The sequence below is a fragment of the Aethina tumida genome, chromosome 3 (assembly GCF_024364675.1).
Source record: "Aethina tumida isolate Nest 87 chromosome 3, icAetTumi1.1, whole genome shotgun sequence".
NCBI lineage: Eukaryota > Metazoa > Arthropoda > Insecta > Coleoptera > Nitidulidae > Aethina > Aethina tumida.
Window position 1 is genome coordinate 19291012 of NC_065437.1, and position 27144 is coordinate 19318155.

A 27144-nucleotide genomic window follows, 5' to 3' on the forward strand; every position below is an offset into this window, starting at 1 on the left:
TGACTTAATTTTTCTACAGAATTATGAATGTGCATAATTTTTTATATACTGGGTGCTTAATCCGCCGAACCAATTTCTTTATTATTTTGGCCTAAAAATTACTAAAAATCGAGGCAATTTGATCATATGTGTATATTTTCATGTTTTACAATTGAAAAAATGCTTGTTGAAATAGGACGAAAAATACAAATTTTATGGGGATATTTCGTTGTAAATTAATATAAAATATCAGTTTAATATAAGGTTTTATAAAATAAATTATGAGGCTGTTAGTGCCGAAGTTTTAAAATTAATTATTCCGATCAATAAGTTGAATCATACTTATAATTCTAAAATCATGTTCTTGTAAACGTTTCCCATTGACCGTCCTTTATAAATCATTCTTCTTAAGACATTTAATCGTTCTAAGAATGTGGTCTAGACTTAATCTTTAATCGAATCGCTTTTATTTAAATTCTTCGAAATACCAATGATGACCGTCTTCTAATGTCAATACCATCGAAATGATGTTGTGCCATTAAATACAAATGAATTATGCGTTATTTTGGTAAATGTCAAATTGTTTATAGTTGACACAGGTCAATGAACTTAACCTGTTCCTTCTTTTGTACTTTAATATTTCCATTTAGCATGTTTGTAAGATTATAAGTAATTTTCAATACCGGTTTGACTGTATTTTTACCATCTTTGTTATTTATCTACATCGCACTATGGTTCTGGATGATAGAATGTGTGGCTTTTTATGTCACATTGATACAAATAATTGAAAGGAGAAAGAAAAGCAGTACACATTTTAAAATTGCTTAAGATATAACGTCATTTTTTATTGTTAATTTCTCTAATTTGAGAAGTTATCAAATTATATTATTAAAGTCTAGACTAATTTACATCGGTATCTTGGAGCTTTACTTTGAGATTTTTTTATTTTAATAATTTGTAGTTATAATGTAATTATTATGATATTTTAAAAATTTTCTTTATTAATATTTAGTCTAATAGTCATACTATTAATTTTTATTTATCAATCTTTCAAATTAAGAACCTTTTTAGGAAAAAATGTTGTTTATGAACTAACCTGAGTTTTTTAGTTAGTTCTTCGACTGGACCACTGTGCAATATTTCAAGTTCATTTTCAAGCAAAACAAAATAAATTTTTCCGATGCCAAGAGGCACATATGGGGTATACAAATTTTTATTCAGTGACGAGGCCTGTGGTTAAGTCGCTTTTATTATAAAAAATAAATAAATAAAATAATTTAACTACATATGCAGGAATCTTGTACGTTGTATTTTATCCAATTCAGGTATTTGGAAACTCTCGTGTAAACACCAGGATAACCAGGTCTCGCACATCCTACTCCCCATGACACGATACCTAAAAATATAACAATACTTGAGTTATTATGCTTAAAAGCTGATTAAATTCAATACATAAAATAGCTTTTACGGATAACACACGTGGAGAGTTCAAATGTATATACAATATATTTGTTCTCGGATGATAATATTATTTCAAACAAAATAAATCACTTTTTAAGAAAGTCTTTACTAACCAACGATTTCAAATTTGTCTTTATTGTGTACGAGCAATGGGCCACCGCTATCTCCTTGGCATGAGTCCATGGAGCCTTTTCCTGCACACAACATGTAGGAAGTAATCCTCGATGCTCTATATTTCATTGCCCTACATTGCGCTAATGTCAATATAGGAACTTCCACTTCCTGAACAATGTTAGGCAACATTCCCCCTTCCGCTGTCCTTCCCCATCCTACCACGGTGCCAGTCTTACCAGCAGGTTCTGATACTAAAAAAGAGCACAAATATATTAAATTTTAAAATTAAATCACTTAAAAAAGTTTACTTACAGGTTGGGAGACAAACTGGTTTGATATTTTTCGTGAACTCGACCGGCTTCCTCAGCTTCAGAAGGGCAATATCGTGATTATACGAGTCTGAATCGAAATTGCGATGTCTTATAATTGCAGCTACGGCTCGCATTTTAGCTGGAACATCTGTCGTAGTTGATTGGTCATGATCACCGAGTATTATTCGTATTTTTGAACGTTTCAACCTGAAAATTTAATATTATAACGTTTTGTAAATCAATATTGCATTTCATTTAGTTAGAGCAAGCTATTTCTAACAACTTTTGTATAAATATTATTGCCGACTTTGTAGCTAAATTGATGTTTGACAAAAGAGACTTTGTTAAGTAATATCCTACTTGCGAACACAATGTGCAGCTGTGAGCACATAATCGCTGGAGAGTAGCGAGGCGCCACAATGGAAACGACCATCGTATACGATTCTGGCTACCCACGGATAGCGGTTTATGCCTGTCGCTTGTCCACCAACAATGCGGTTCTCTTGATTCGAAAGACCACATTCTAAAACATAAATAAGTCATGGTAATTATTGGCAAAATTTTCAATGTTAATGAAATTTCAAAATTACAAAATTTATCTTCATTTATTGATTTAGGATTTAGGTTGAACGTCTCGCAGTTACTCATTCCATCGAGGAATGTACACATAAAATCTAGAGTAACGTTAAATTACCAAATTTATTAGTGTACAAGGAGTAGCAGGACGAAAATCAACGTACAAAACTCTCTTTACAGAATAAGCAATGTCATTATAATTATTGAAAAGTTTCTTGGAAATTAATATTAATTTAAATAATCCTCTTATGTAAATTTTATAAAAATTAAAATAGTTTTACGTTTATAAAAAATAAAATAAAATTTCATTTGAAAGGTCGCTTTATAATTTATACCGTCGCATCCACCAATTTTTAAATGCGTACCATTGTTTAAATAACTAATTATCAATAATGCATCTTTTTATTAAACATACACGAATAATTTATCTAAGCCTTACCACATGTACATTTTTTAGATTCGTCTTCCTCATCCTCTTCTTCATCTACATCAGCAATTGCTTCCACAACTGGTGCAGGAGAGAAAAAACTCGTTATACTAGCCAATTGATTAAATAAAAACTTGCCTTTTCTATAACTTGCAATTGTTGACGTGTTTGCCGTTAATTCTACGTCGTTCTGTAAATAAAACAAATACCCATAAAACATTATACCAAACAGTAAATTGTCACTAGAATTTTAACCGTTAAATTATTCATTTTTTACTGTGCCTACAAAATATAAGATTTGTTATATGAAATTTGTCGGGAAAGCGAATTTCAAATATGTATTACGATTCATATCTTACAACTATGTGCAGGCCGTTAGGAGTCTACAGAGAAACAACGAAATTGAGATATAAGGTATGTTACCAATGTAGGTTAGGTTTTATATTTTATTAAAAATTATTACATTTTGTTTCAAGTAGGTCGATGGTTGAACACATTATATTTTTCCGAGAAATAGATTTTTCTTTATTAAACCAAGTTTTCGAAGAAGTATACTACAAAGAATGGTTTTCAAAGAGTTCGTGCATTACATAAAATTAAAATACAATGTAATTGCGGAATGATCCGTGTTTGTTTTCTGATTTACGCAGAAAAACTTAACAGAGTAAACATTTGATACATAATACACAACAAAGTGATAAAACGTACAACTATGCTTTTATCTGATATGATTTTATATAAAAACCTAATAAAACATTTGCAAAAACATCACATGCATTTAAAGTTACAAAGAATCGGAGAATATGAAGTTGCTCGTATTTTTATGTCTCATTTCTTCCTCGTGTGTTCTGGCTAACAGTAAGTTTTACTTTTGAACATGTGTGCTTTGATGTTAACTTCATGTTTTTTAGTTGTATGTCCACCAGTAGATGGTGAATATCCTGTTTACATACCGGATCCGGAAAACTGCACAATATTTTATGAGTGCAGCAACGGGACGCCATACAAATTCGAATGTCCGGCAGGACTTGAGTTTAATCCAAACTTAAATGTTTGTGATTATAGTTACAGAAGTGATACAGCTGAAGAGGTGCAGTAAAATTGGGATGTAGTTTTAATAGACATGTTTCTGTTGATGACACAATTTAATGTAATAAATAAATTTCAAATAAACATTAAAAAATATTTTTTAAATTTTTTTTACTAATTATAAGTAGTAATTTTTAATACGTAATAAAATTGAATAAGACAGTGTTGTCTTGATATTAATGAAAGATTTTAATACTTACATTATTAAACGTTTCTGACTGGACACATGCCAAAATCGATATCCAACACAGAAAACAGATGCAATTGAAACTAAAATTCACTTTCATTTTAGATTACAAATTCATCCTAGGCGTCTGTTAGCTATATCAAACACGTCAACTTAACCTAAAACGACTTCGCACGTTTGGCGCAATGTTTTATAAACAATTGAAATAATTTGGTTCAAAGAAAATCGACAGTGACTTGTACATCACGAGGTACTTTCACCGTCTAGGGGACTGTTCAGTCTTTCACTGTACTTCTGTAGTGTTACTTTCTTCGCATAGGAAAGATTTATACGTCATCGTATCCTTTGAGTGGTTGGGTGTTTTGGCATTCTTTTGGGGGGAAATTTTTTGGAACGTTTCCTAATGTTCATCGGAACAAATTCATTTCCAATAAATTCTGACGGAATTTTAATTAATTACAGCTGTTAGTTTTATTATTAAGAATGCGTTTAAGTTGAAGAAATGGCGACTTTCTCAATCTTTTTGTGGTTTTGACGATAACACCGTTACAAAAGAAATTTTAATTTAAAGCTCAAATTGGTTATAAAAGTTAGTAATTAATATTAAAATACAGAAACTATATATTTGCAGTTGTTGTAAATTGTAAACTGATATATTGTTCTTATGAATATATTTTTTAATTAAGTAGTCAAAATGGCACAAATTTTCTTAATTTTCAACAATATTACAATTTACAATTGAAAAAATGAGAGTGTTTCGCTTTTAAGTGGGCAGTTTTAATTCAGAAAAATTTTATTTTTGAATTCTATAAGAGTTTTGTTTAAAATATAATTTATGTTTCACCAAATATTTTCCGTGTGTGTATTTAGAATTTTGATGATATTTTCATTTTAGAATGTATTGACAAACATGCTACATGTTATAATATTAACACGACTTATAGATTTTATTCATATATATTATATTTAAAAAAGTTTTGCTATATTAAATATGTAGGTTACATTTAGTAATAAGAGTCATTTGTAATTTTACACATTTAATTAATAATTCCCAATTATATTCGTATATAATTCCAATTTTGTTATTAAATAAAACCCGGCAAAATTTTCTGGGACATGCTGTTCGTGAATTGTATTTTAATCTGTCTTGCGTGACTTCGCTTTTCACATCGCTTAATAATATTTACGAGTTTTTATTATTAGTAAAAGCATTCGTAGTATATAAAGTAGAATACTGGTAAATCACTTGTTAATTCACTTACAGCACTTTTACTTTAATCAGTACCATTAGGAACGAAGCAAGAAAAAACTAATTATCACGTGCCAAGAACTTATAAATTATTATTAAGACATTTTCTTTTTTTAATGCCAATTAAATATATTTTAACAAATATATTGTATTGTATTTGTATTTTCTCTTTATTTAGTATTTTACCCAATTTATAAAAATCTCTGTATTTATTGTTAATGTTTTATAGCTACTATGACTATTTGAATATATCTAGATATGGTAAGCATTTGTGAAATTGTATAAAATTTATAAATTTATATTTTAAAATTGATTTTATATTTGTAACTATATTTAATTAAGGAAATACTTTATAATTGTCATATTTATAATAAATTGTAAAGAATTTAATGAATAATGAAATATTAGAAATAAAACCATTTTTTAAATTACAATATATATTATATATGTAGGTATCTTTGGCACATATTTCAAATTCTACTTAATTATCTAAACAGTTTCACTTAACTAAATTTATCAGTCGGTAAGTTTTACAACATTAAAATATTTCTTTAGCAACGCCCACGTAAATAGGACGATAGTTAACAATAAATCGATTCTAAACACATTAGACTAGACAATTGAATTGAGGAACGTTTGTTACTAAACCTTCCTGTTACAGACACATTCGCCGTTTAAAGTTTCATAAACCCAGTCCAAATAGTTCGTTACTTTGGTGTATACGCCAGGGAGATTGGGCCTGGCACATCCTCTACCCCACGAAACAACACCTGAAACAAGCAAAACCATTAATTTATTAAATATGGTAATTTAGGTATTAATCGATTCAGCTACCGAAATTGGTTGGAAGGCACTTTCTCTTCAACTTAATTTGAATTTTTACGCACCAAAATTAAAATTCATATCATGAGGAATATAATTTTTCGTTTTGTTTTTAAGCAGGTACGTTAAATGTGTCACGTGTGTGCTCACCTATTAATTCCATATCTCCAAGTTCATTGCTCATGTGTAAAGGTCCGCCACTATCTCCCTAAAATGACAATTTCGAAATGTTAGGCAAGGTTAATTTATTCGATGTCGCCAATATTTAATTGTTAGTGTTCCAATAAAAACAATGCAGTATAATAAATTATTAGAATCATTCAGTGAGGTCAATATTTGTGAATTTGATGGTCACAACTGTGTGCAAGAATTCACAAGTTATAACTTAGATTCATTGTCTTGAAATCAGAAATTATTTATATTATTTTGTTTGATTACCTGACAGGCGTCTTTCTCTCCGTCAGGATAGCCGGCACAAAACATATTTTCTGAGATCTTCCTTTCTCCGTAGCCGGAGCTGATGCACTCTTTCTTGCTCCACACTGGCACAGCAACTTTTCTCAATACGTTGGATGGTTTAGATTGTTCTGCAGTTCTTCCCCATCCCGCTACAAGGGCAATTCTTCCTGAATAGTCGGCACCTGAGCAATAAAACATTGACAGTTTCGTAGTAAACATATCTTTTACAGGAATGTACCTGCTTCCGGTAAACAGATTGGCTGTATTGAAGAACCGAAGTCAACAGGTTCGTCCAGTTCCAGCACTGCGATGTCGTTGTTGTATGTATAAGCATCAAAGGCTTCGTGTTCTCTAATTTTCTTCACGCCGCGTACGGTTATACGGGAGAAACGATTGACGGCGGTTCTGTCGTGGTCGGAGAAGGCAATGTTCAATTCTCTCATGTCAAAACTGAAACATGAATAATATTTATGTGTAATTTGAGGAACGTTAATCTTGCTTTTGAAATGTCTTTGTGTAATCATATAGAATTTCTCTTCAAAGTAGGTGACTGAATCTTTTTAAATCAATTATCATATTCAACAAGGTAAAAGGTCTTTTGATCATTCACCCCAAACTTTATGTAATTTTGTATAATGAAACTTTTTGCTAATTTCATTCGCACAAAGTTTCCAACAACTTTAAACGTTTCGTTTTAAGTAATCCACCGGTAATTCAATTAATATTAAATTAAATTCACGGTTAATAACCTGCGGTTATCTAAGAATGCGTTTAATCAAATTAACAGTATCTTATAGAGGTTTATATAAAATAAAAATTAGCACTTACCCAGAGACACAGTGAGCTGCTGTAATAACGTGCTTCTTGGTAATTAGGGTCACCCCACATAGAAATTCGCCTCCTTTACTGAGCCCGCCGATCCAAGGAAATTCATTAATTTTGGTCACTTCTCCACCAACTACTCTCATCTGTCTGTTGCTTACGCCACAAGCTGGAATAGATGTAACATAATTAAATCAACTAATGGAAAATTCACAAGATCAATTTATAGTTTTTCTTATATATATTCTATTGTTGTGGTGACTCAAATAACAATATTAATTGTGATGTTTTAACATCGTATGTTCCTAAAAATTTAGTCAATTATAAATATTTTATGTTTATATGTTTGGAATTATATAATATATATATATTTTAATGAAAATATGTGTTTATAAACTTATAGGACAAAATTTTTCGAATAAATACTTATAAAAGCTTAGATGAAGCAACTGACATTAAGTGAGTCACGTCTCAGTTCACGGAGCTTCAACTTTGATTTTAACGACAGCTTTTACTGATTTAAACAATGTAATAATGTCAAACATAATAATTAAAATAATTTCAGATATCACAAATTTAAAAATGAAATTCTATTTATTTATTTATTTTGAAATTATGTCACAATTAAAAAAGCTTATGAGCCTTGTTTCGTGTGCAATATTTAAAATTATTTTCATACGAAAGGAAAGTATTAAAATTTGTCGCCATAAATAACATTTAATTTGGTATTCAGCCTGTAGGAGGTATAAAGGAAACCTTAAATAATTGCCATTATTTTAATATTTGGAATATAAATTTCTGAAATTTTAATACCTTTAGCTAATATTTCCCGACTAATATCTAAAATAATTAAAATATAAGTACTCTTTTAATTTAGCAGATATTTAAATAAAATTCCCATAACAAAAACTGAAAATATTGGGAAAAATATTAAGTATAAAAAAGAGGCGACATTTTATTATAACATAAAAAAGATACTTCGCCATATATTTTACGTACCACAGTCACAAACGTTTCGTCGGACTCTGAAACTCCCTCGATTTTCCTAAACAAAAACAACCATTAACACAAACGCACAACTCCTCAAAAAAATTGAAAATACCTCAGACGGTGCACTAAAAACACTAATGGTGAACGCACAAAGTACTAACGCAAAAGTGTTGAAAAAAGCCATTTTAATTTTGTGGATGATGTACTAAAACTAACTAAACGAAATAACTTACGAACTAATTAAAAACCCAATAGTAAATTTTATTTTTATACATAGTTCAGTATTGTTTCAATGTTATAAGGGGGGAGAATTGCCTTGACCATTTTCAATAATGTAAAGCTGATCACACCTACATATTATTCAATGTCTAGGGATGTTATATGCAGTCAGGGTCGATGCATATGCACATTTGACACACTTACGCAACAGTATTTAAGATAATATTCAGTCTCGGTCGATATTCATAATGCAGTTGTAATTTATTCATATATGCGGACCAAAACAATCGATTGAAATGGGCACGGCGCTGATGATAATGACGGAAATGTAACAATTTTAAGTGATTCTAAAGGTTTTTAAGAGCTTTAAGAGCTTAATTTATTCTGAGATTTTTTGTTAAATATGCATACATATTTATTAATATTATTATTATTCTTTAATATTAATATTTATTATACATATTTTACTTTATTAATATACAGAGAGCAGAGAAGTAGTATTAATTTAAGAAAAACATATATTAGAGTAGAAAAATATATTTTTAACTAGTACCCAATAACTTTTTAATTTTGGAATATAATATAAAAATAAATATTCATTTTTGTTATTATATAAATTAATATAAAAAACTATAAATGAATAAATTTATGAGTTGTTTAAACATTTTAAATGGTAATTTAATTAATATTTCATGTTTTTAATTTTAATCTGATGTTCAGATTTTAGTAATTTTAAAAAATGTATCTTATAAATAATATTCATTAAGATGGAAAAATATATCATTCATTTTATTTATATAAGAATTTATAGAGAAAACATCGATTAAGTTGTTTTTGATCTCAATTTCTTAAACAAATAGGTTTATAGATTAATAATACTTTTTCTGAAAATTCCATATCTTTAATTTCTTTGAAATTTCTAAGAATATGATAGTTATAAATGTACCAAATACATTTAGTTTTTTATTATTATTACTAATAATTATCAAATTTTAATTATATAAAACATAATTATTATATTTTTTAAATTAAAATTATGAGCATATAATTATTAATTCAATAATATAGAAACTAGAAATAAGAATATATTTCATGAAATGGATGTGAATTGTTGTAAAATTCAAAAAACGTTGAAAACAAATAAATATAGGCCATAAAATATTTTACTCGTTCAGTGAATTCAGAGGTAAATATAGATAATAATTTCACATTCTTCTGGAAGCGAAAAATGACAATGGATTTTAAAACAAATTAAAATGTCTGACAAAAAATCAATCTACATTTAATTATAATTTCAGTGAAAAATATAATACTAAATTTAATTGTCATTTCCAGATAATATTTTGAGAGATGGCGGGGGATAAGTCCCATAATATTATTTTTGGTATAGCTATCAAATACTCCTGCTTGACATCTTTAGATGTCTTTCTGGGGAAATATCTGAAAGAAAACGTAAATGTGGATAATAATGATAATATTGAAAGTATTGAAAGAAAAATAGATAAATAATCAAATTATACTGTGTCGTTGTGTATCTACAAAATAAGAAAAAGTAACGAAAAACTTACTTCTTACTTGAAAAGTTTTGCTTTACTTGTTTTTTGTCGTTTTGAGTTTTTATTAATAGGCTGGCAAATTTTACATTAGTACCTGTCAGTTGTAATACATGATATGATTTACTAGGAGTAGCTCAAAAAAGTAAAAAATAAAAAATATAAAAGGTAAACTTTATTTATTTATTAGAAGTTTATGAAGAACTGAAAAAGTATTGAATTGAAATTTTTACAGCAATTGTAACATGACGAGAACTACAGTTCTAGTTTATTTTGAACAAAATTTGATTTCCGGTTTCGACTGAAGTCTCCTCAACTTGTTATTTTCGATGAAACACTGTATGTTTAGATTTTAAATTCTACATGTGATTACAAATCAAATGGCTACACCAAAAATTTTAACTGATTGATGATCTGAAAGTAAATAATGAATATTATTATTGTTGTATCAAAATTGGAAAATTACAAACATTAAGTTAGATCAATATGTCAAAATTTTTGAAAAATAAATTAATAATTCAAAAACTATTGAATTTAGGTATAGGCCATTTTAATTGTTTCATAAAAAATCAGGAATACTCCTACAAGTATTTTTGAAACGTTTTTTTGAAAAATATTAGCAATACCCTATATACAATATCTTGTTGAAAAATTAGCATTATATTATAACATACATTCAATATAAATACATTTTATCCAATAAGACAATGTTGTGGCAATTTCATTTAATTGTAATGTACGTATATCATTATTATTTTTAATTATTGTCATTATAAACATTAATAAAAATTTTCTCTTACGGAGAAAGCAATTTCGATTTCTGACTAAAATCAGATCCATGTCAAGTTGCGCCAGATATATAGGGTACATTAATTAAACACATTAAAGAACCTTGAATTTGAATAATTTGTGGTGCGACCTTAAGTCTTAATTTTTTTCCGAAATGATGATTCAATTATTAAAAATATTCCATATTTTCCAAACAATAGTGGCAACATATTAAAATGAACTTGAAAACTTTCCAAACTAACACGCACATTTTTCATATACGATAAATATGCAGATATATCGATAAATCGAAGGATATGGAGGAAATTGCAGTGAACAGGGATAGACGTGTAAATAAACAAAAGACGACCTTTCAAGGTTTTATTTGCAGTCACACTGGCATAATTTATCTTTCAAATGTGAGTCAAGGTAAAGAATTTTTGTGATCGGGTTCCACTAAAAAAAATTTATTAAACGTGGGATTAATATTCGGTTCCAATGATTTATGTGGAAAATAAATTTGGGTTAGAAAGGCTAGATAAAAATATGTGAGGCAATGTAAACTTTATTAAATATTACACGGGGAAAGGTTGACTATAATTTTAGTGCTAACAAAATGAACAATTACTAAGTAATCATGTGTGACAATATTTAATTCAGATAATTCCCTGAATAAATAAGGATGATGAAATGATACTTTTAAAACTTTTGTCAATAGTTTCTGGGACATTTATCTTTGTTTATTATTTATATTCGTTTCCAAAAAACAATTATAATTGATATTAGTCACTTGGGATTAATTATTCTTTAAATTCAGTCATTCCGTTCCCAAATAAAATTGGTAACATCAGATTTATTAGTCATTGATAACCTATATTTTATCCATTTTGCTTTAATTGTTTGTATAAATATTTGATATTAGTGTAAGTATTTAGTTTAATTAAATGCATTTGACCCACTCTAGGAATGAGTCAATTTGGCGGATAATAAAATCCGTCTGTTACTGTAAAATGAGTAATTATTATAATTTATCTTAAATAGGGTACATTATTTCAAAACGAAGATTAAAACTGCAATAATGCATTTATGCAAATGTCCATCATTATATTAAATAAAATTGTAGGTCACACTACACATTATAAAATTTGCACAAATCGGTGTTATCGCTTGCCAATGTCAAAATCAACCATTTAATAACTGCGTCTAATTTTTTCAAATTGCTCTAATTTCCATACATAAATATTATTGTTGCTGCATTTGTTTGTTTACATAATTCCCGATATGCCTTATTTGAATAATAGACAGGAAATTTATTGAATGGTCTACTCAGTTCCTCAACTATTTCATACGTATGTAATTAAATTAATGTTTTGTTATTCCTAGATAATTTTATTATATTTATTTATTATTTGGTATTATTTACTGAACATAAAATTGATTATATTATTTTATTAATAAAATGTTAAATAATAATTTAAACTTCATTTAATTAGAAATATGCAGAATTTTAATATGTAATTGAACTGTATACTAAAAAAATAATATGTTTCAATCTTATTTTTCAGTGTTCTTATTTCTTCTATTGTTTATTTATAAAAAATTAAAATTAATTGGGACAACCTAAGGTGTAGTATTACGCAAATCTTTCGTCTTAAATATTATACAAATTGACTGTACAGGGAAAATCGTGACACTTTTAAAGTCCGGTCTGATTACAATGTTCATCTTTTTTTGGTTTTAAATTTGGCAAACAACGACTACTTTCTCTGAATTAATTCGTAAATATTTAAATTTCCGATTAGTTCTCGGCCTAAGAATAATTGCCTGTAATCAGCATCACGTATCAAGTGAAAATAATTAAATATTCTGTTGATAACTCGTCGAACAGAACCGTATTACCAAAACATAAAATTAAATAATTTAAAACAGGTGTTTAAAAAAATAAATTAAATAACAATCGTTTATCCCATAAAACCTTTCTACCTTTCATAAAATATTAGTACTTGTTGCTTTTGTGTAAAATTGAGAGTTTGTATGTTTGTGATTTAAATTTTAATCGTCTCATTAACTTACATTTAGGAGAAAATTTTAAATTGTACTCATGTCTCGTCCACCGTAATTCTTTGGAATTTATTATACTATACAGATGTTGTTACGCTCTAAATTGTTTTTTTAATATTTTATTTACTTTGGTTTTTAAATATTTAGTATTTCTTCACAATTTAATTATATTAGATATTTATATTATCATTCTATTATTAGTATCTATAAATAAATATAATCTTATTATTATTATTATTATTATTATTATTACCATTATTATTTATTGATTGGGCATTTTTATTACAGAATTATTATAATTATTATTTAAATTTAATGCTCATTAAAATACTTAATATTATTACAGTTTTTTACAAATTTAATTAAAAATTTTCTCATAGATTTTTATTTAAAACATTTTTAACTTAGTATAATTTATAATAAATTGATTAGACATGTTTTATTACAGAATTATCAAAAATTTTACTTATTATTAATTAAATTTACCATTTTTACTATTTTAATTGAACACTCTCTCTTAAATTTATATTCAAAATATTTTTGTTTTTATAATAATCGTAAATTTTAGAAATTTATTTAGTATCTTATAGAAAATATATTCAATAGATTTTTTAAATATACACTTTTTTAAACATTTTTTATACAATAATATACAGCATAATTTGTTAAATTAATTACTTCAACCTTTTTATTATGTCTTGAATTTTATTTTAAATTTTATAAATATAAATAAATTTCTCTAAATTTTTTAATTGTTTTATATATTAGATTTTCTTAGAATTATTATTCTAATATTGTTTAGTGATTTTTTCAAACAAGTATGTGGATTTCTTAATAATTTTTTTGATGACTCTTTAAATTACTTTTAATTCTATAAAGTCTCTAGATACTTTTAACTGTTTGTAATGTATTAAAATACTTATAATTATGAAATTATGCAAGCGAAAGAGTGAATGATATTTAGATTATCATGATAAATTTTTCGTTTCTACAACTGTAATCTGCGTCATCCTTGCCCTACATTAACGTATTTAAATTAATTGAAATTTCAACTGAATAAAGTGCAGAGTTGTACCTTGATGGGCCAGTACATTACTGTGAATGAGAAGAGCGAAGTCGATCTCATTAGAAACCTTCCGGATTGTCAATGCGGATGGCGGATCGCCACCTATTTACCTACTTCTTTTGGTCAGTTTTGCATAGATTACTGGCGGACATCAGTTAATAAGCGACTATCAACTTAAATGGATCTGTGATATAGTGTAGTGTTGTTAAAGACTGCATATTTCAATTTTAATTAGCATAGTGATGCATTATCATACATATACGCTTATTTTGTTGTTCGCCATTCCTAATTGGGCACAATGCAGCGAAAGCACTAGTCAGGTAATAACTTTTTCATTCTTGAATCTCGGCAGCTAGTCGAGGTTCGTTTGTGTTTTACGACTGGTGTATAATTACGAAAATCACGCGTGAAATCGGACGAAGATAATTTAAATAGTTAATGGCAGCAATATAATTATATTTCTTAAACCCGTAACCGCACATTTGTTGTTGTTATAACAATAAAAAAACATATGTTTGAAGTTTATTTTTGTTAGTTAGATTTTTTTATTTTGCATGTAAATACAGATTTAAAATCTTATTTTAATATAAAAGTAATATGTAATAATTTAAAAATCTAGCATCGTACATAAAGTTTTAAAATGTAACTTTCAGAAGTTTTATTATGTATTATTTTATAGAACGAGACAGAAAAGGCAAAAATATTAATAGACAGCAACTACAATATCATCACACATCTCCACAAACCAAAACCGACATCTGCCCCGGTAGAATATGAACCGGGAGTACCACCAGGATGGCCTTCCAAGAGGCCTACCACAAAGAGACCTCCACCTAGACGAGATCCAGATATCGAACTGTTTAACCAGACAGTGATGTCTGAGGAGTTACATCTGGAGAACGCAACAAACGAGGAATTTTTTCAACCGAATCAAACAAATAAAGTTGGAGGTGTGGTCGATTGGTTTCTGGGAATCGTTGGGATCCGTCCACCCGAGTCCACCACTCCCAATCCTCCTGTTGCAGCTCCGATTCCTACACAGAAATGTCCTTCCTGCAGTAAGTTTGCTTTTGCATTTATATATGGTGTTTATTGAAATTTGTATGTTCCATTAGAATGTGGAATCACTTATAAAAAAACTAGGATTGTTGGCGGAGTGGAAACGAAAGTGAACGAGTTCCCCTGGATGACCGCTCTGATGTACAATAATAGATTTTATTGTGGGGCGTCCTTAATTAATAACAAATATATTCTGACGGCGGCGCATTGCGTAAATGGGTAAGGTTAATAAGATTGCTAAATCGTCAACGAATATTAAATTAAAGATGACATTTCAGATTCTCTAGAGAAAGATTAACGGCAGTGTTTTTGGACCATGACAGATCCAATTCGTTCGAAACAAAGACGATATCGAGGAAAATAAAACGAATAATCAGGCATCGATCGTATGGTCAAGGAGGAACTTACAATAATGACATAGCCATATTACAATTGGATAATGAAGTTTCTGTAGCGGGTTTACTAAAACCGGTTTGTTTACCGCAGACAGGGAAGAGCTTTACTGGATTTACTGGTATTGAAGCCAATTTTCTTTGTTATAATATCTTTAGGATTGTGCTTGATATTCATACATCTCTTTGATGGCTTTGTTTACTCCCATTTTATTTATTACGTAGTTCACGACATATCCCGAATACATAGGTGGTTGAAATATAATATGACACATGTTCTGAAAATACACTTCTTGGGATCTTATTACCAAAAGATAAAACCGGAAAATACATCTATAATATTTATTATCCCATGACACGAAATATCTATAAAATTCTCCCAAATACATAAATATGTAATCAAGTTTAACCCGCCGTGAAAGGACGCCGCAAGGGCACGAATGCTGCTAAAATACTACAGAAATAACGTCTTAACTTTCAACTAAATCACACTTTGGGGCAGCCTGTTTCATGAAATGGAATCTAATATTCCGTTTTATTTGACTTATTTACCGAATTAATATTTAAATTTTATAAATTGTTTCAGGCATTGCTGTTGGCTGGGGCGCAACAAAGGAACACGGACAAGTTTCGAATAAGCTTCGGGAAGTTGAAGTGCCTATTCTGTCTAATACTGATTGCAGGAAAACGGGTTACGGAAGTAGAATAACTGAGAATATGCTTTGTGCAGGATATGCCCAAGGACAAAAGGACTCTTGTCAGGTACATTAATAATTAATTTAATTTTATTAGCACACGTATTTTTTGTTAATTTACTGTTAGTGTGTGTATTCACAATAAATTGGGCGCACCTACTTTATGCATATAAATAATTTCCTTTGATGTGTCTATTTTTAGGGTGACAGTGGAGGACCTCTTCATGTGGTTAATAATCTTGTGCATGAAATAGCCGGTAAGTTAAAAAAATATATAGGTATATTAAAAGAATAATTTGTAAAAATATACGAATAATGTAAATGAAGTCTTGGTAATGCAATACGATTCAAACTTTCAGTATTACTATCACGTTATTCAACGGTTTCTTTTTCAGGCGTCGTGTCGTGGGGTGAAGGTTGTGCTGAAGCAAATTATCCGGGTGTGTACACACGTGTTAACCGCTACGTTTCGTGGATAAAGAGTAACACAAGGGACGCTTGTTACTGTTAAACGGATTATTTATTTATTTTGTGTATTGGATCAACAGTGCAAGAATGTTTGTTTGTGAGAATGGGTTTTATTAAGACATCAATACCGAATTCAGGCTTAATCGTACGAAAAAGTCAAAAGAACGCCAGGCTGTGAATCTATTCGGAAGAGGAACTTATCAAGTGGAACAAGGGATAAACTAAAAACTTCAAAGGGGACTTAGGTAAATAATAAGTCAAACTTCTTTGATTCATTTGTCGCAATACAGATTGTTTAAATAAATATAAACCGTAAATGTTTAGTTTTATTTTTCATTATCTACACAGAACTAAAACGGCCACAAGTTGTTATATTTCGCACAGCCAAAACGTATTCATTTCTCCTTTACCCTAAAAATGAATTTAATTAAAACTATTCACATGAATCTGTGATGTAACTTACTTTCACTTGAACAACTCCTCGATTTTCTATCTTGAATTTATCCGGCTTGAGAAGTTTTTTCGTTCCGGACGATATATTAATTTTTCCCGGCTGAAAAGAAGTTAGTAAGTTAATCTGACTTCCAGTCAAATAATATTACATTACCAAACTTGTTGATTGCATTCTTGACGCAGTGTTAATTGTATCACCGAAGAAGCAGTATCGGGGAACTTTTAATCCTACAACTCCAGCCACTGCAGATCCGGAGTGAATTCCTAAGTAAATAGGATTGGAATGAAAGTTTTACTTTTATTGTTCAAAGAAAACTCAATTAATAGACACGCTACAGACCTATTCGAATATCCACTCCTTTTCCAGAAGGAACACTTATTTCCTTCACTTCTCGAATCATTGTGAGAGCAACATTGGCAATAAGTTCTGCGTGATCCTCCCTTCTTTCTGGGGCTCCACTGGCCGCCATATATATTTGTCCGACAGTTTCTACCTAAAAAAATGTTGTAGAAAACGTACTAATGAATGGCTTATTAACTTAAACGAAAGATTTGCATAATGCTTTAACCATGTAGACTTTCTTAAGTAATTAATTTTTTTTTAAGTCTGCCTCTTTTATATTCTTATAAACAGCCTTTTTAACTTTTTTACCTTTCATTTACATTTCATTAATACAATTACTGTTTAAAGCTTTTACGTAGGATTTTCAGAAAATGTGAGAGGATGAAATTGACTAGCTAGAAACAAATTAGTTTGACTAGTAATCCTAGATCCTTATATATATATATATATATATATATAAAATATATTATACATTTAATACTAGTTTATAATGTAAGAACATCCCTTATTAAATAATTTTTTGGAAAACTTACCTTATAAGCACTAAATCTGTCCATTATAGCATCAAAGCAAGAAAATGCCGCATTCATTATTGTAACCATTTCCATGGTTTCTTCGACAGTCTTGGATGTTAATCCAACTAACTCGCAGAACATAATGGAAATACTGTCAAATGACTAGAAAATTGTTATTCAAAAAATTAAATTACAGCATCAAGAATGTTACCTCGCAAGTACTTAAATGGGATTGACCGGTACGCAGTCTATCAGCCACGGTTTTAGGTATCATTGAATATAACAAATCGTCACCTCTCCTCTTCCAAGTGTCCAGTAGTTCGTAACTTTTTTGTAGTTCATCAGACCTTTCTTCAGCTTTGTCAAACATCATTTCCAATCTAAAAATATCTATGTGAGTTTTTAGTAAAAATTAGAACAAATTCAAACCAGACTTTGAATTGTGTTGCCAACCAGCCAGCACCATTTCTTTACTTAATCCATGATGATTTAAATCATTTAAATATATACCTTGGTCTGGTAATTCATCCAAATCATTTATTCTAAAAAATCAGTTTTATCTACAAATAGAAGTGTAACAACTAGTATACCCGCCCCTGCTTCGCACAGGTAGCACTCGCATAAGTATCTACTACCTATTAGTGAAAATAATATCAAAATCCATATAGTAAATTTATAAAATTAGCTTACAAAGAGAGAATATAATGTTTCACTCACATTGGACTGCATAAGTAAATGATTGCATTGATGTCCTTTATATACTTCATTTGACCTTTCAGTAAAATATTTTTTGTACCCGGCTGTGGAGAATTTCCTTTTTCTTTTTCCTTTTCTTTTTCGTCATCTAAAGTATGTTCGGCTTCCAAAGTGAAATCGCTGGATCCTCTATTACATTCTAATTCAAACATCACAGCCCTCAAATTGAGTGTCTGAAATCCAATTACTAAAATGTATTCACACTTGTTTTATCCTTACATTTTTCCAGTTGAAAGGTATGCCTTTGGGTCTCCTGAGTTTAAAATATTTAATGACAGGTTTATTCAGGAAACTTTCCTCTCCTCTCCAAATTTCCACCAACTTTTCTCCACCACCCATAATTTTCATATCTGGATTAATGATTATACCGAAGGGAAATAATTCCAATAATAGGGAGCAAGGAAATGCCGATAATTGTTTGTATTGATGGAAGGACTCTCTTTTCGATTTATGTAATATCTATAATTTATTATATTGAATAACACAAACATGTATTGAGTGTGTATTTACTTACATAAGCTTTATTATCGAAATCCAATCTGTAAGTTACGATAACTGTGTTTTTTGAGCCACTGGCTGAACTCGCTTTGTCCAGAACCTTAACATTAAGAGAAAGATTGAAGAAGTCCTTTGCAATTTGCTGAAGTTGACCTATGTGTTTTAAGTTTTCAGTAAAATCAATATATTATTATTAAATACTGTTTTTACCCATAACGTATTGTGTGAATCCAGATCGTCCACTTCGGTATACTAAGATGCAACCGCCTGCATCAATATCTGTTAAATAAATCGATGGGCTTTTCATTTTCGGGTAAGTAAAAATAAACTGGGAATGAATGTTATCTACACTTTCAAGAAAATCAGTGAAGTGTCTTCCAGTTGCCTTTACAGTTACATCATACCTTAAAGAGTGTTGCTAATAGGATTGGTTTGCAGTGATAACACATAATTAACATTAATTACATTTACTGTCTTTAATCAATCAATATTATGACTTTTGACCTATGTAATAAAATTGCGGCAAATATGCAATAAAATCATCTTCAAGGAGGTTCCATGGTGTAATGGTTAGCACTCTGGACTTTGAATCCAGCGATCCGAGTTCAAATCTCGGTGGAACCTATCTTTTTAGTTTAAATCGCTATTTTAATATATATTTTAGAACAAATTATCTGACCCGCAGGGGAATTGATTAAAATATTCAATGAACATTTTGTTTTACCCTAAATATCTATTAAATATAGGTGTAACTTAAGGTTAAATACATATAGAAAAATGTTATATGTACTTGCATATGCAATTTTCAGCAAATATGCAAAAAAATCATCTTCAAGGAGGTTCCATGGTGTAATGGTTAGCACTCTGGACTTTGAATCCAGCGATCCGAGTTCAAATCTCGGTGGAACCTATCTTTTTAGTTTAAATCGCTATTTTAATATATATTTTAGAACAAATTATCTGACCCGCAGGGGAATTGATTAAAATATTCAATGAACATTTTGATTTACCCTCAATATCAATTAAATATAGGTGTAACTTAAGGTCAAATACATATAGAAAAATGTTATATGTACTTATATATGCAATTTTCAGCAAATATGCAAAAAAATCATCTTCAAAAAGGTTCCATGGTGTAATGGTTAGCACTCTGGACTTTGAATCCAGCGATCCGAGTTCAAATCTCGGTGGAACCTTCATTTTGCTATAGAAATATAGTTTTTCGCAACCTACCCCAATGTTGTGAAATATCTGACGAAACATCTTCCAAAAAAATTCATGAAACTGTCATAGGAAGATGAAGTTACTTTTGCGCAGGCTGAAGCTAGTGCAGACATAAAGTTATCAGGATATACCTGATGGGTATGGAAAACGCTGTGTTTGATTTGTGCTGCTTCCACAATTTCTTTCCACACGTCTTCTCCGTACTCCAGCTAAAAATAAAAAATTAGATGCAATTGTATAAATGTACAACATTGTGCCGATACGAGAATTCTTCTTTATTTTCTTTCTCCCGTTTAAGTCTATCGAGGTTAATGGGTCAAACGCATGGTTAGACTAAACGTAAGGGAAGTTCCATTTAATTCAGGATTTCACCCGTATTCTATATCAACTTAAGTTAGACACTTTTCTTGACAATATATGGCCCCCCTGTTACGAACGTGATACACTACTAAACAGATAAAATTCGGCGTTTCGTTACCAAAATCAACCCTAAGGGTTTGCTTTTTATTACCAGACACGCGTTTCTGGATTAACTGACAAGTATAATATACTGCTTTATCCACATAAAAATTTATTAAAAACAACACCTACCTGTACAAAATATTGCACACTTTGTAATAACATTCCGTACATGTTAAAGCTGTGTTTGTTGAATATACTTCTTCAACTAAAGCTTTCACGACAAGTGTCTCCGTTAATTTTGAACCCAGCTGCTTAGATTGCATCAAAAGCTTATACTGATGGGACATGAAACAGATTAATTAACCTCATTAATGGTATAAGTACAACTTACCTGTCTGGTTCATTATGATAAAGCACGCATTCCATGTGTTAAAGCAATTGTGTCTCGAATTATACTCATATGAATTATGAACATCCATTAAAAGTGTCTGCCGAACAAAACAAAATAATTAAAGGTGAAATGTCGGGGTAAGTTTTATACCAAAAAACAGTTTAATCGTTACTTAATGGCTTATCCTTTATCTAAACTGTGTTTACCTTGTCTTTGGGAAGATACGAATTGACAAATTTTTTATAGAGAATTATAATTAACATATTTGTATACATGCGCAAATTATTTTTATATTTTAAATTGTATATTGAAATGAAAAATTTTTTTATAGAAAAAATCACGTGATTCGTTTTAGACAAGTGCAAATAAATAAAAGTGGCTTATTAATTATAAGTTTTTATTTCACATCGAATTCCATACAACATTTAAAGCTAATTCAATAAGATAAATCAGTGTTCTGCAAAAGCCAGAAAGTGTTCATTTCTCCTTTTCCCTGGAACAAAATTTGATCATAAGTCTTTAATCAGATAATCCAATATTAGTCACTCTTACTTTTACTTTTACAATTCCACGACTTTCTGTGACGTATTTTTCTGAAGGCAATAAGTCTCTGGTCCCTTCGGTTATATTGATTTTTCCAGGCTGTAAAAGAGCAGATTAAATTTTAATTTTCCATTTTTATTGATACGTACTAAGCTGGTGGATTGCATTCTGGAAGCAGTGTTGACCGTGTCACCGAAGAAACAGTATCTGGGCACTTTAAGTCCGACAACTCCAGCGACGGCAGGTCCGGAGTGGATCCCTAGACGAATATTAAAAAAAATGGCATTTTAAAAATTTTTGTCCAGGTATAAACTCCCACAAAAATAAATACAATCAAATTGACTTATTATTAGAATGATAAATATCCATAAATAACACTGCAGTGCCAGCATTGGTCAAGATAACCCTTTGACTTCATATTGTTGTTTATAAATGCATTTAATGCAACTAAAATTCCGCGATTTTTGCAACATGGAATATGTTTTCATCAGGTTCCATGGTGTAATGGTTAGCACTCTGGACTTTGAATCCAGCGATCCGAGTTCAAATCTCGGTGGAACCTCTTTTATAAGCAAATTCACACTTTATAATTAGAAAAATTAAAAATTTTGATTTTCTTGTATATTACCCCTAAAAAATACTTCACCATGCACATTCCACTAGTTCCATTGTCATTCGTTAGTAAAATCCGAAGTCCAGAATCTAAACCTCATTTTATTAATATTCAAATTAGGTTAATTAATTTTTTTATTGTAATTTTATGGAGCAATAAATTTAATATACTTAATATAATCAGACATTTCAATCTCTATGTGATCCATCATGACTTCCCGAAATTATATTAAAATAGAATTATCTCCCGGGAGATGATCTAATTATAACTTAGAGACTTGTTAAGAGACCAAGATAAAGTTTTTTAGTACTAGAAAGCATAATTAAAAAGAATGTTCTATTTATTTTTTCAGCTAATATATTTTATGGAACGTTGTTAAAAAGCTTTCATTATATGAAAACACAATATATCAATTCCGTTTTATCATTGTAACATGTGGGCAAATAAAATTATCTCGAGTTGTGTGGAGAACATGCTGCGCCAATTTATAATGTGTCCTGCACCCGAATTTATGAGATACTGTTGCTCGGCAACTTGAGAACTTTTATCATTTTAACGACTTGGTGCTGTGTAATATCAAAAAGCGGATTTAGGTTACTCATTCGCAATATTCATATTTTCAAATAATGGTAAATGATACGACAATGTGGTATATAATCTTCTCTCACTTTTACTCACGATACAACTTTTTATGTATTGCGTGTACACTTTCTAATCATCATTGAATATGTTAATGTCAAGATAAGATCATAAGTTTTCTTTAGTTAGTTTAGAATCTAACATGAAATCACAAGTGACAATTAGTTTCTGTATAAATATTAATGACACATACCTATTCGAATTTCTACATCCTCTCCAGAGGGCCCTTTAATTTTCTTCACTCTGTCAATCATTTTTAATGCGACATTTGCTATATTTTGAGCATGGAGGTCAGTTCTCTCGGGTGCCCCACTAGAAACCATGTATATTTGACCCACTGTTTCTACCTTGTAAACTTGACATTCATCCATCAATCCATCAAAACAAGAGAATACTGTATTCATTATGGTTACAACGTTCATAGTTTCCTGCACCGACCCAGCGGATAATCCGACCAATTCGCAAAATAATATCGAGACCCCTTCAAAATACTATACAACAATGGGGATATAACAACTGTTTTAAATTTGCATTTACCTCACATGTGCTCAAATGTGAATTTCCAGATCTTAAACGGTCGGCAACAGTTTTTGGTATCATTGAATACAGAAGAGAGTCACTTTTTCTTTTCCACATGTCAAGTAGTTCGTAGCTGTTTTCCAATTCTTCAGACTTGTGTTCAGCTTGATCAAACATCACTTCCAATCTAAAAATAGATTTAAATAACCATGCCCATAGAACAAATAATCTTACTTTGAATTATGCTGCCATCCTGCAAGAACCATTTCTTTGCTGAGACCATGTTGATTTAAATCGTTGAGATACAGGCCCTGAATAGGCAATTCGTCAAGATCATTTATTCTAAAAATTAACAAATAAGAATAGTTAATTCTACTTCCTTTTACTCACAACTTACACGGGGCTGGAAAGGAAAATTATAGAGTCCGCATCCTTAAGATACTTCATCTCCCCTTTGAATAAAATATGCTTAGAGTCGTCGGAGCATTCAAAATCAGTAAAATCACCACAACCACGATTACATTCCAGTTCAAACACGGCAGTTCTCAAATGGATAATCTGAAATAACAATGTGTGGAATTCATTAAAATTAAATAACAATTCAAGATAAAGACATCATATTCACATTTTTCCATGTGAATGCAATTCCTTTCGGTCTTCGTAGTTTGAAGTACTTTGTAACTGGTTGATTAAGGAAGCTATCAGAGTTCTTCCAGATTTCGACTAACTTTTCGCCACCTCCTATTATTTGCATTCCTTTATTCAGCATTATACCGAATGGAAATAGATCCAGGAGTAACGAACACTCGAATGGTTTGAGTCGACACTCATTGTGGCCGGACATTTGCTGGGCTTTCTGAGACATCTTTAAAGAAATGTATAAGATTTATTTTCGTAACTATTTATCTAGGACATTAAGTTGGTTCTTAATAGGGTTGTTTATAAATTTTTATGCTCCCAGCGGTTTAAATACGGTAAAAAAATAACTATTGAGATTTGTGTATTAGCATCGATGATTCTTGCGTAAAGAACACGCAAACATATTTTTATTTTTGACATTTTGTAAGTCGTTGTAGCAACTATAATGGAAAATATTTTTTCTTAGAGGATTGACAAATCTAAAAAAGCTTTGAGACATAAAAGTCGTAAAGTGTTCGTGTGATAAATAATATTCAAGGATTAGATTTATATTACTAAATTTCAGAGAGGTTTATTTAATCAAATGTTTATGTAAATTAAATTCAGTGTGCAAAAAAATTTCATTTACGAATTTTATGCCTAAAACTTTCAATATGAATGTTCAATTCAAAATATACGTATTATGTCGGCATATTCTTCAAAGATTTGAGAAACTTCAAAGAGAAAAAAGTTTTATATTATTTCCATATTATACTTCAATAACATAGTGGATTTAAGGTCGACATAAAAAGCTTAAATTTAGAAAGAATTTGTTTTAACCGTTTTTCCTCCTAGAAGAATAATAATTAACAACCATTTTAAGTACTATTCTAATGGGGCATCGGTACTTACATAACCACTGTTATCAAAATCTAATCTATAATTCACAATAACTTTCGATTTTAGTCCACTTGCTGAAGTGGCTTTCTCGATTATTTTTATTTTTAAATTTATATCGTAAAAATCTTTCGCGATTTGCTGAAGTTGCCCTAAAAATTGATTTCCAAAGTTTTGAATTATGATGGTCTTTATATTAGTGATTTTAATTACCCATAACATATTGAGCGAATCCTGGTCTATTGCTTCTGTATACGAGGACACACCCTTCAGAGTCGATGGCAGATAAATAAAATGAAGGGCTGTGCATCTTAGGATAAGTGTAACAAAATTGTGAATGTATATTATCTATGCTCTCTAAAAAATCTGTTAAATATCTGCCAGTTGCCTTTATAGTAATGTCATACCTAAAAACACTAATCATGAAATTGCATTCGCAAATAGTTAATCTTACCCCAAATTAGTATAATATCGTACAAAACATTTTCCGAAGAAATGCATGAACGAATCATATGACGAACCCGTTATTTGAGCTCCTGCCTTTGCAAGAGATGGCATAATTGTGTCCGGATACATTTGGTGGGTGTGGAACATGGTTTGACTAACCTCAGCAAGTTTTCTGATTTCTTCCCACACGTCTTTTCCATATTCAACCTCAAATATTTAAATTTCATGATAATCCAAAATTGAATTAAAATCGAAACTGTCGAAATCAGAGTTTCGGTTGTAGAAAGCAAAAATAAAAATTCGACAAAATATTAAAAGCAAAATCGCTTCGACTTACAAGCAGCTGAAAGCTTTTAATCGACATCAACATGTATAAAACAAAGCAAGAGGGAAATCGTTTAATTTGAATAATACAATTAACACACATACCTCTATAAAGTATTGAACACTTTCCAATAAAACACCATACATGTCGCAGTAATTATTTGGTTTAGCACGATTTACATAAATCAACTTATCTACTCAATGTTTTCGACACAAATGTTTGTTCAATGTTAGATAAAATTTGCATAAATTGGTGTCATAAGCTCGTGATCATGAAACAATTTAATTAAGCTCGATAATGGAAGTGTAGTAACTCACAAGGATAAGTATAGACTAAGCACGCTCAAGGCATTGTTCTTTTCCTTCTCGATTATTATTTCTAATTTATGAGTTTATTTATATCTGGTGACACCATTGTCATGTATTTGTCTTATGTAAGGTAACAATGATTAAACTTATATTAATTATTATTTGTTTAATTATATTTTTTCCATTTTAATTGAGTTCATGTAACTATCGTTATCTAATTAGATTATTATCATTATTTAATTTATGAGGTTCAAATTGAGTTTCATGTTTTATGTATGAGTATTGACGACTGTAAAAATATAAATTTTAGTAGGGAATATTTTATTTGACAGTAATAAAATAAATTGTACGCAGGTACATTTATATATAGAATTATATAAATTATATATTACTGTATAAAATGAATAATTAGCTGCAAATAAGTGTTGATTATTATATATTTATATTTTCAATAACTTATCTGCACTTGTTATATATGGTGAAGGCGCCGGGAGTTGAATCTGATATGAATAATTGAAAACAGATTATTACAATTATAATTTTCATCTCTTTTATGATTTTAATTTTTCGATTAATACATACCTCAAATCTCAATACATCTACAAATTTCCGTTCTCCTCAATTCCTTTAAAATGTCTTAAATTTATTAGGAATTTTCTCAATTATAAATTCTTTATGTCTCTAATAATTTCCAATTACTAAAAGTTTTAATGGTACTTTAAAATACTTTTTCTTATATTTTTTTAAATGTTTTAATAAAAAACTGTCGAGAGAATTTTACACGGTATTTGGACGATTTATTTAAAACTTCCCATATTTTTTTACAGATACAGTATTTCTCACAAGACTACAATGTTATACATATTTTGGAATGCGATATCTATTA

General features: G+C 29.7%; 5 protein-coding genes and 4 non-coding genes across 10 annotated transcripts; 5 read left to right on the forward strand and 4 right to left on the reverse strand.

Annotated features, from left to right (window-relative positions):
• Positions 1 to 1230: 1230 nt before the first annotated feature.
• Positions 1231 to 4374, reverse strand: LOC109597052 (trypsin-1). 2 transcript variants are annotated; one of them, XM_020012686.2, is made up of 7 exons: positions 4158 to 4374; positions 3007 to 3058; positions 2881 to 2949; positions 2226 to 2388; positions 1867 to 2072; positions 1554 to 1805; positions 1231 to 1375 (listed from the first exon to the last, which is right to left on the reverse strand). In XM_020012686.2, the coding sequence occupies exons 1-7, from the start codon at positions 4242 to 4244 to the stop codon at positions 1257 to 1259; spliced, it is 948 nt and encodes a 315-aa protein (XP_019868245.2). In that variant the 5' UTR covers positions 4245 to 4374; the 3' UTR covers positions 1231 to 1256. The 2 variants fall into 2 exon arrangements, with proteins under 2 accessions (XP_019868245.2, XP_019868244.2); XM_020012685.2 differs by having other exon boundaries at positions 2881 to 3058.
• A 1423-nt stretch (positions 4375 to 5797) lies between these two features.
• LOC109597053 (trypsin-1) lies at positions 5798 to 8722 on the reverse strand. The gene is made up of 7 exons (XM_020012687.2): positions 8599 to 8722; positions 8496 to 8541; positions 7503 to 7665; positions 6913 to 7124; positions 6654 to 6856; positions 6366 to 6423; positions 5798 to 6163 (listed from the first exon to the last, which is right to left on the reverse strand). Exons 1-7 carry the CDS (start codon positions 8668 to 8670, stop codon positions 6036 to 6038), a joined length of 882 nt encoding a protein of 293 aa, XP_019868246.1. The 5' UTR covers positions 8671 to 8722; the 3' UTR covers positions 5798 to 6035.
• Positions 8723 to 14230: 5508 nt separating this feature from the next.
• LOC109597030 (trypsin-1) lies at positions 14231 to 17060 on the forward strand. Its single transcript, XM_020012663.2, has 7 exons — positions 14231 to 14473; positions 14833 to 15211; positions 15269 to 15431; positions 15491 to 15726; positions 16191 to 16366; positions 16502 to 16556; positions 16695 to 17060. Exons 1-7 carry the CDS (start codon positions 14396 to 14398, stop codon positions 16808 to 16810), a joined length of 1203 nt encoding a protein of 400 aa, XP_019868222.1. The 5' UTR covers positions 14231 to 14395; the 3' UTR covers positions 16811 to 17060.
• Positions 17061 to 17067: 7 nt separating this feature from the next.
• On the reverse strand, positions 17068 to 21189 carry LOC109597040 (soluble guanylate cyclase 89Db-like). The gene is made up of 13 exons (XM_049964193.1): positions 21148 to 21189; positions 20640 to 20765; positions 19543 to 19750; positions 19349 to 19485; positions 19054 to 19293; positions 18796 to 19007; positions 18513 to 18620; positions 18290 to 18458; positions 18097 to 18240; positions 17561 to 17714; positions 17375 to 17484; positions 17231 to 17320; positions 17068 to 17178 (listed from the first exon to the last, which is right to left on the reverse strand). Exons 1-13 carry the CDS (start codon positions 21187 to 21189, stop codon positions 17137 to 17139), a joined length of 1782 nt encoding a protein of 593 aa, XP_049820150.1. The 3' UTR covers positions 17068 to 17136.
• On the forward strand, positions 19885 to 19956 carry Trnaq-uug (transfer RNA glutamine (anticodon UUG)). The gene has a single exon. It is a non-coding gene; the product is annotated as a tRNA-Gln (tRNA).
• Positions 20171 to 20242, forward strand: Trnaq-uug (transfer RNA glutamine (anticodon UUG)). Its single transcript has one exon. It is a non-coding gene; the product is annotated as a tRNA-Gln (tRNA).
• On the forward strand, positions 20457 to 20528 carry Trnaq-uug (transfer RNA glutamine (anticodon UUG)). The gene has a single exon. It is a non-coding gene; the product is annotated as a tRNA-Gln (tRNA).
• A 540-nt stretch (positions 21190 to 21729) lies between the features above and the next one.
• Positions 21730 to 26225, reverse strand: LOC109597014 (soluble guanylate cyclase 89Db). The gene is made up of 12 exons (XM_049964434.1): positions 26055 to 26225; positions 25633 to 25832; positions 25392 to 25585; positions 25194 to 25330; positions 24289 to 24528; positions 24061 to 24221; positions 23898 to 24005; positions 23682 to 23850; positions 23338 to 23635; positions 22042 to 22151; positions 21902 to 21991; positions 21730 to 21842 (listed from the first exon to the last, which is right to left on the reverse strand). The coding sequence occupies exons 1-12, from the start codon at positions 26094 to 26096 to the stop codon at positions 21786 to 21788; spliced, it is 1806 nt and encodes a 601-aa protein (XP_049820391.1). The 5' UTR covers positions 26097 to 26225; the 3' UTR covers positions 21730 to 21785.
• Trnaq-uug (transfer RNA glutamine (anticodon UUG)) lies at positions 22383 to 22454 on the forward strand. The gene has a single exon. It is a non-coding gene; the product is annotated as a tRNA-Gln (tRNA).
• Positions 26226 to 27144: the final 919 nt, after the last annotated feature.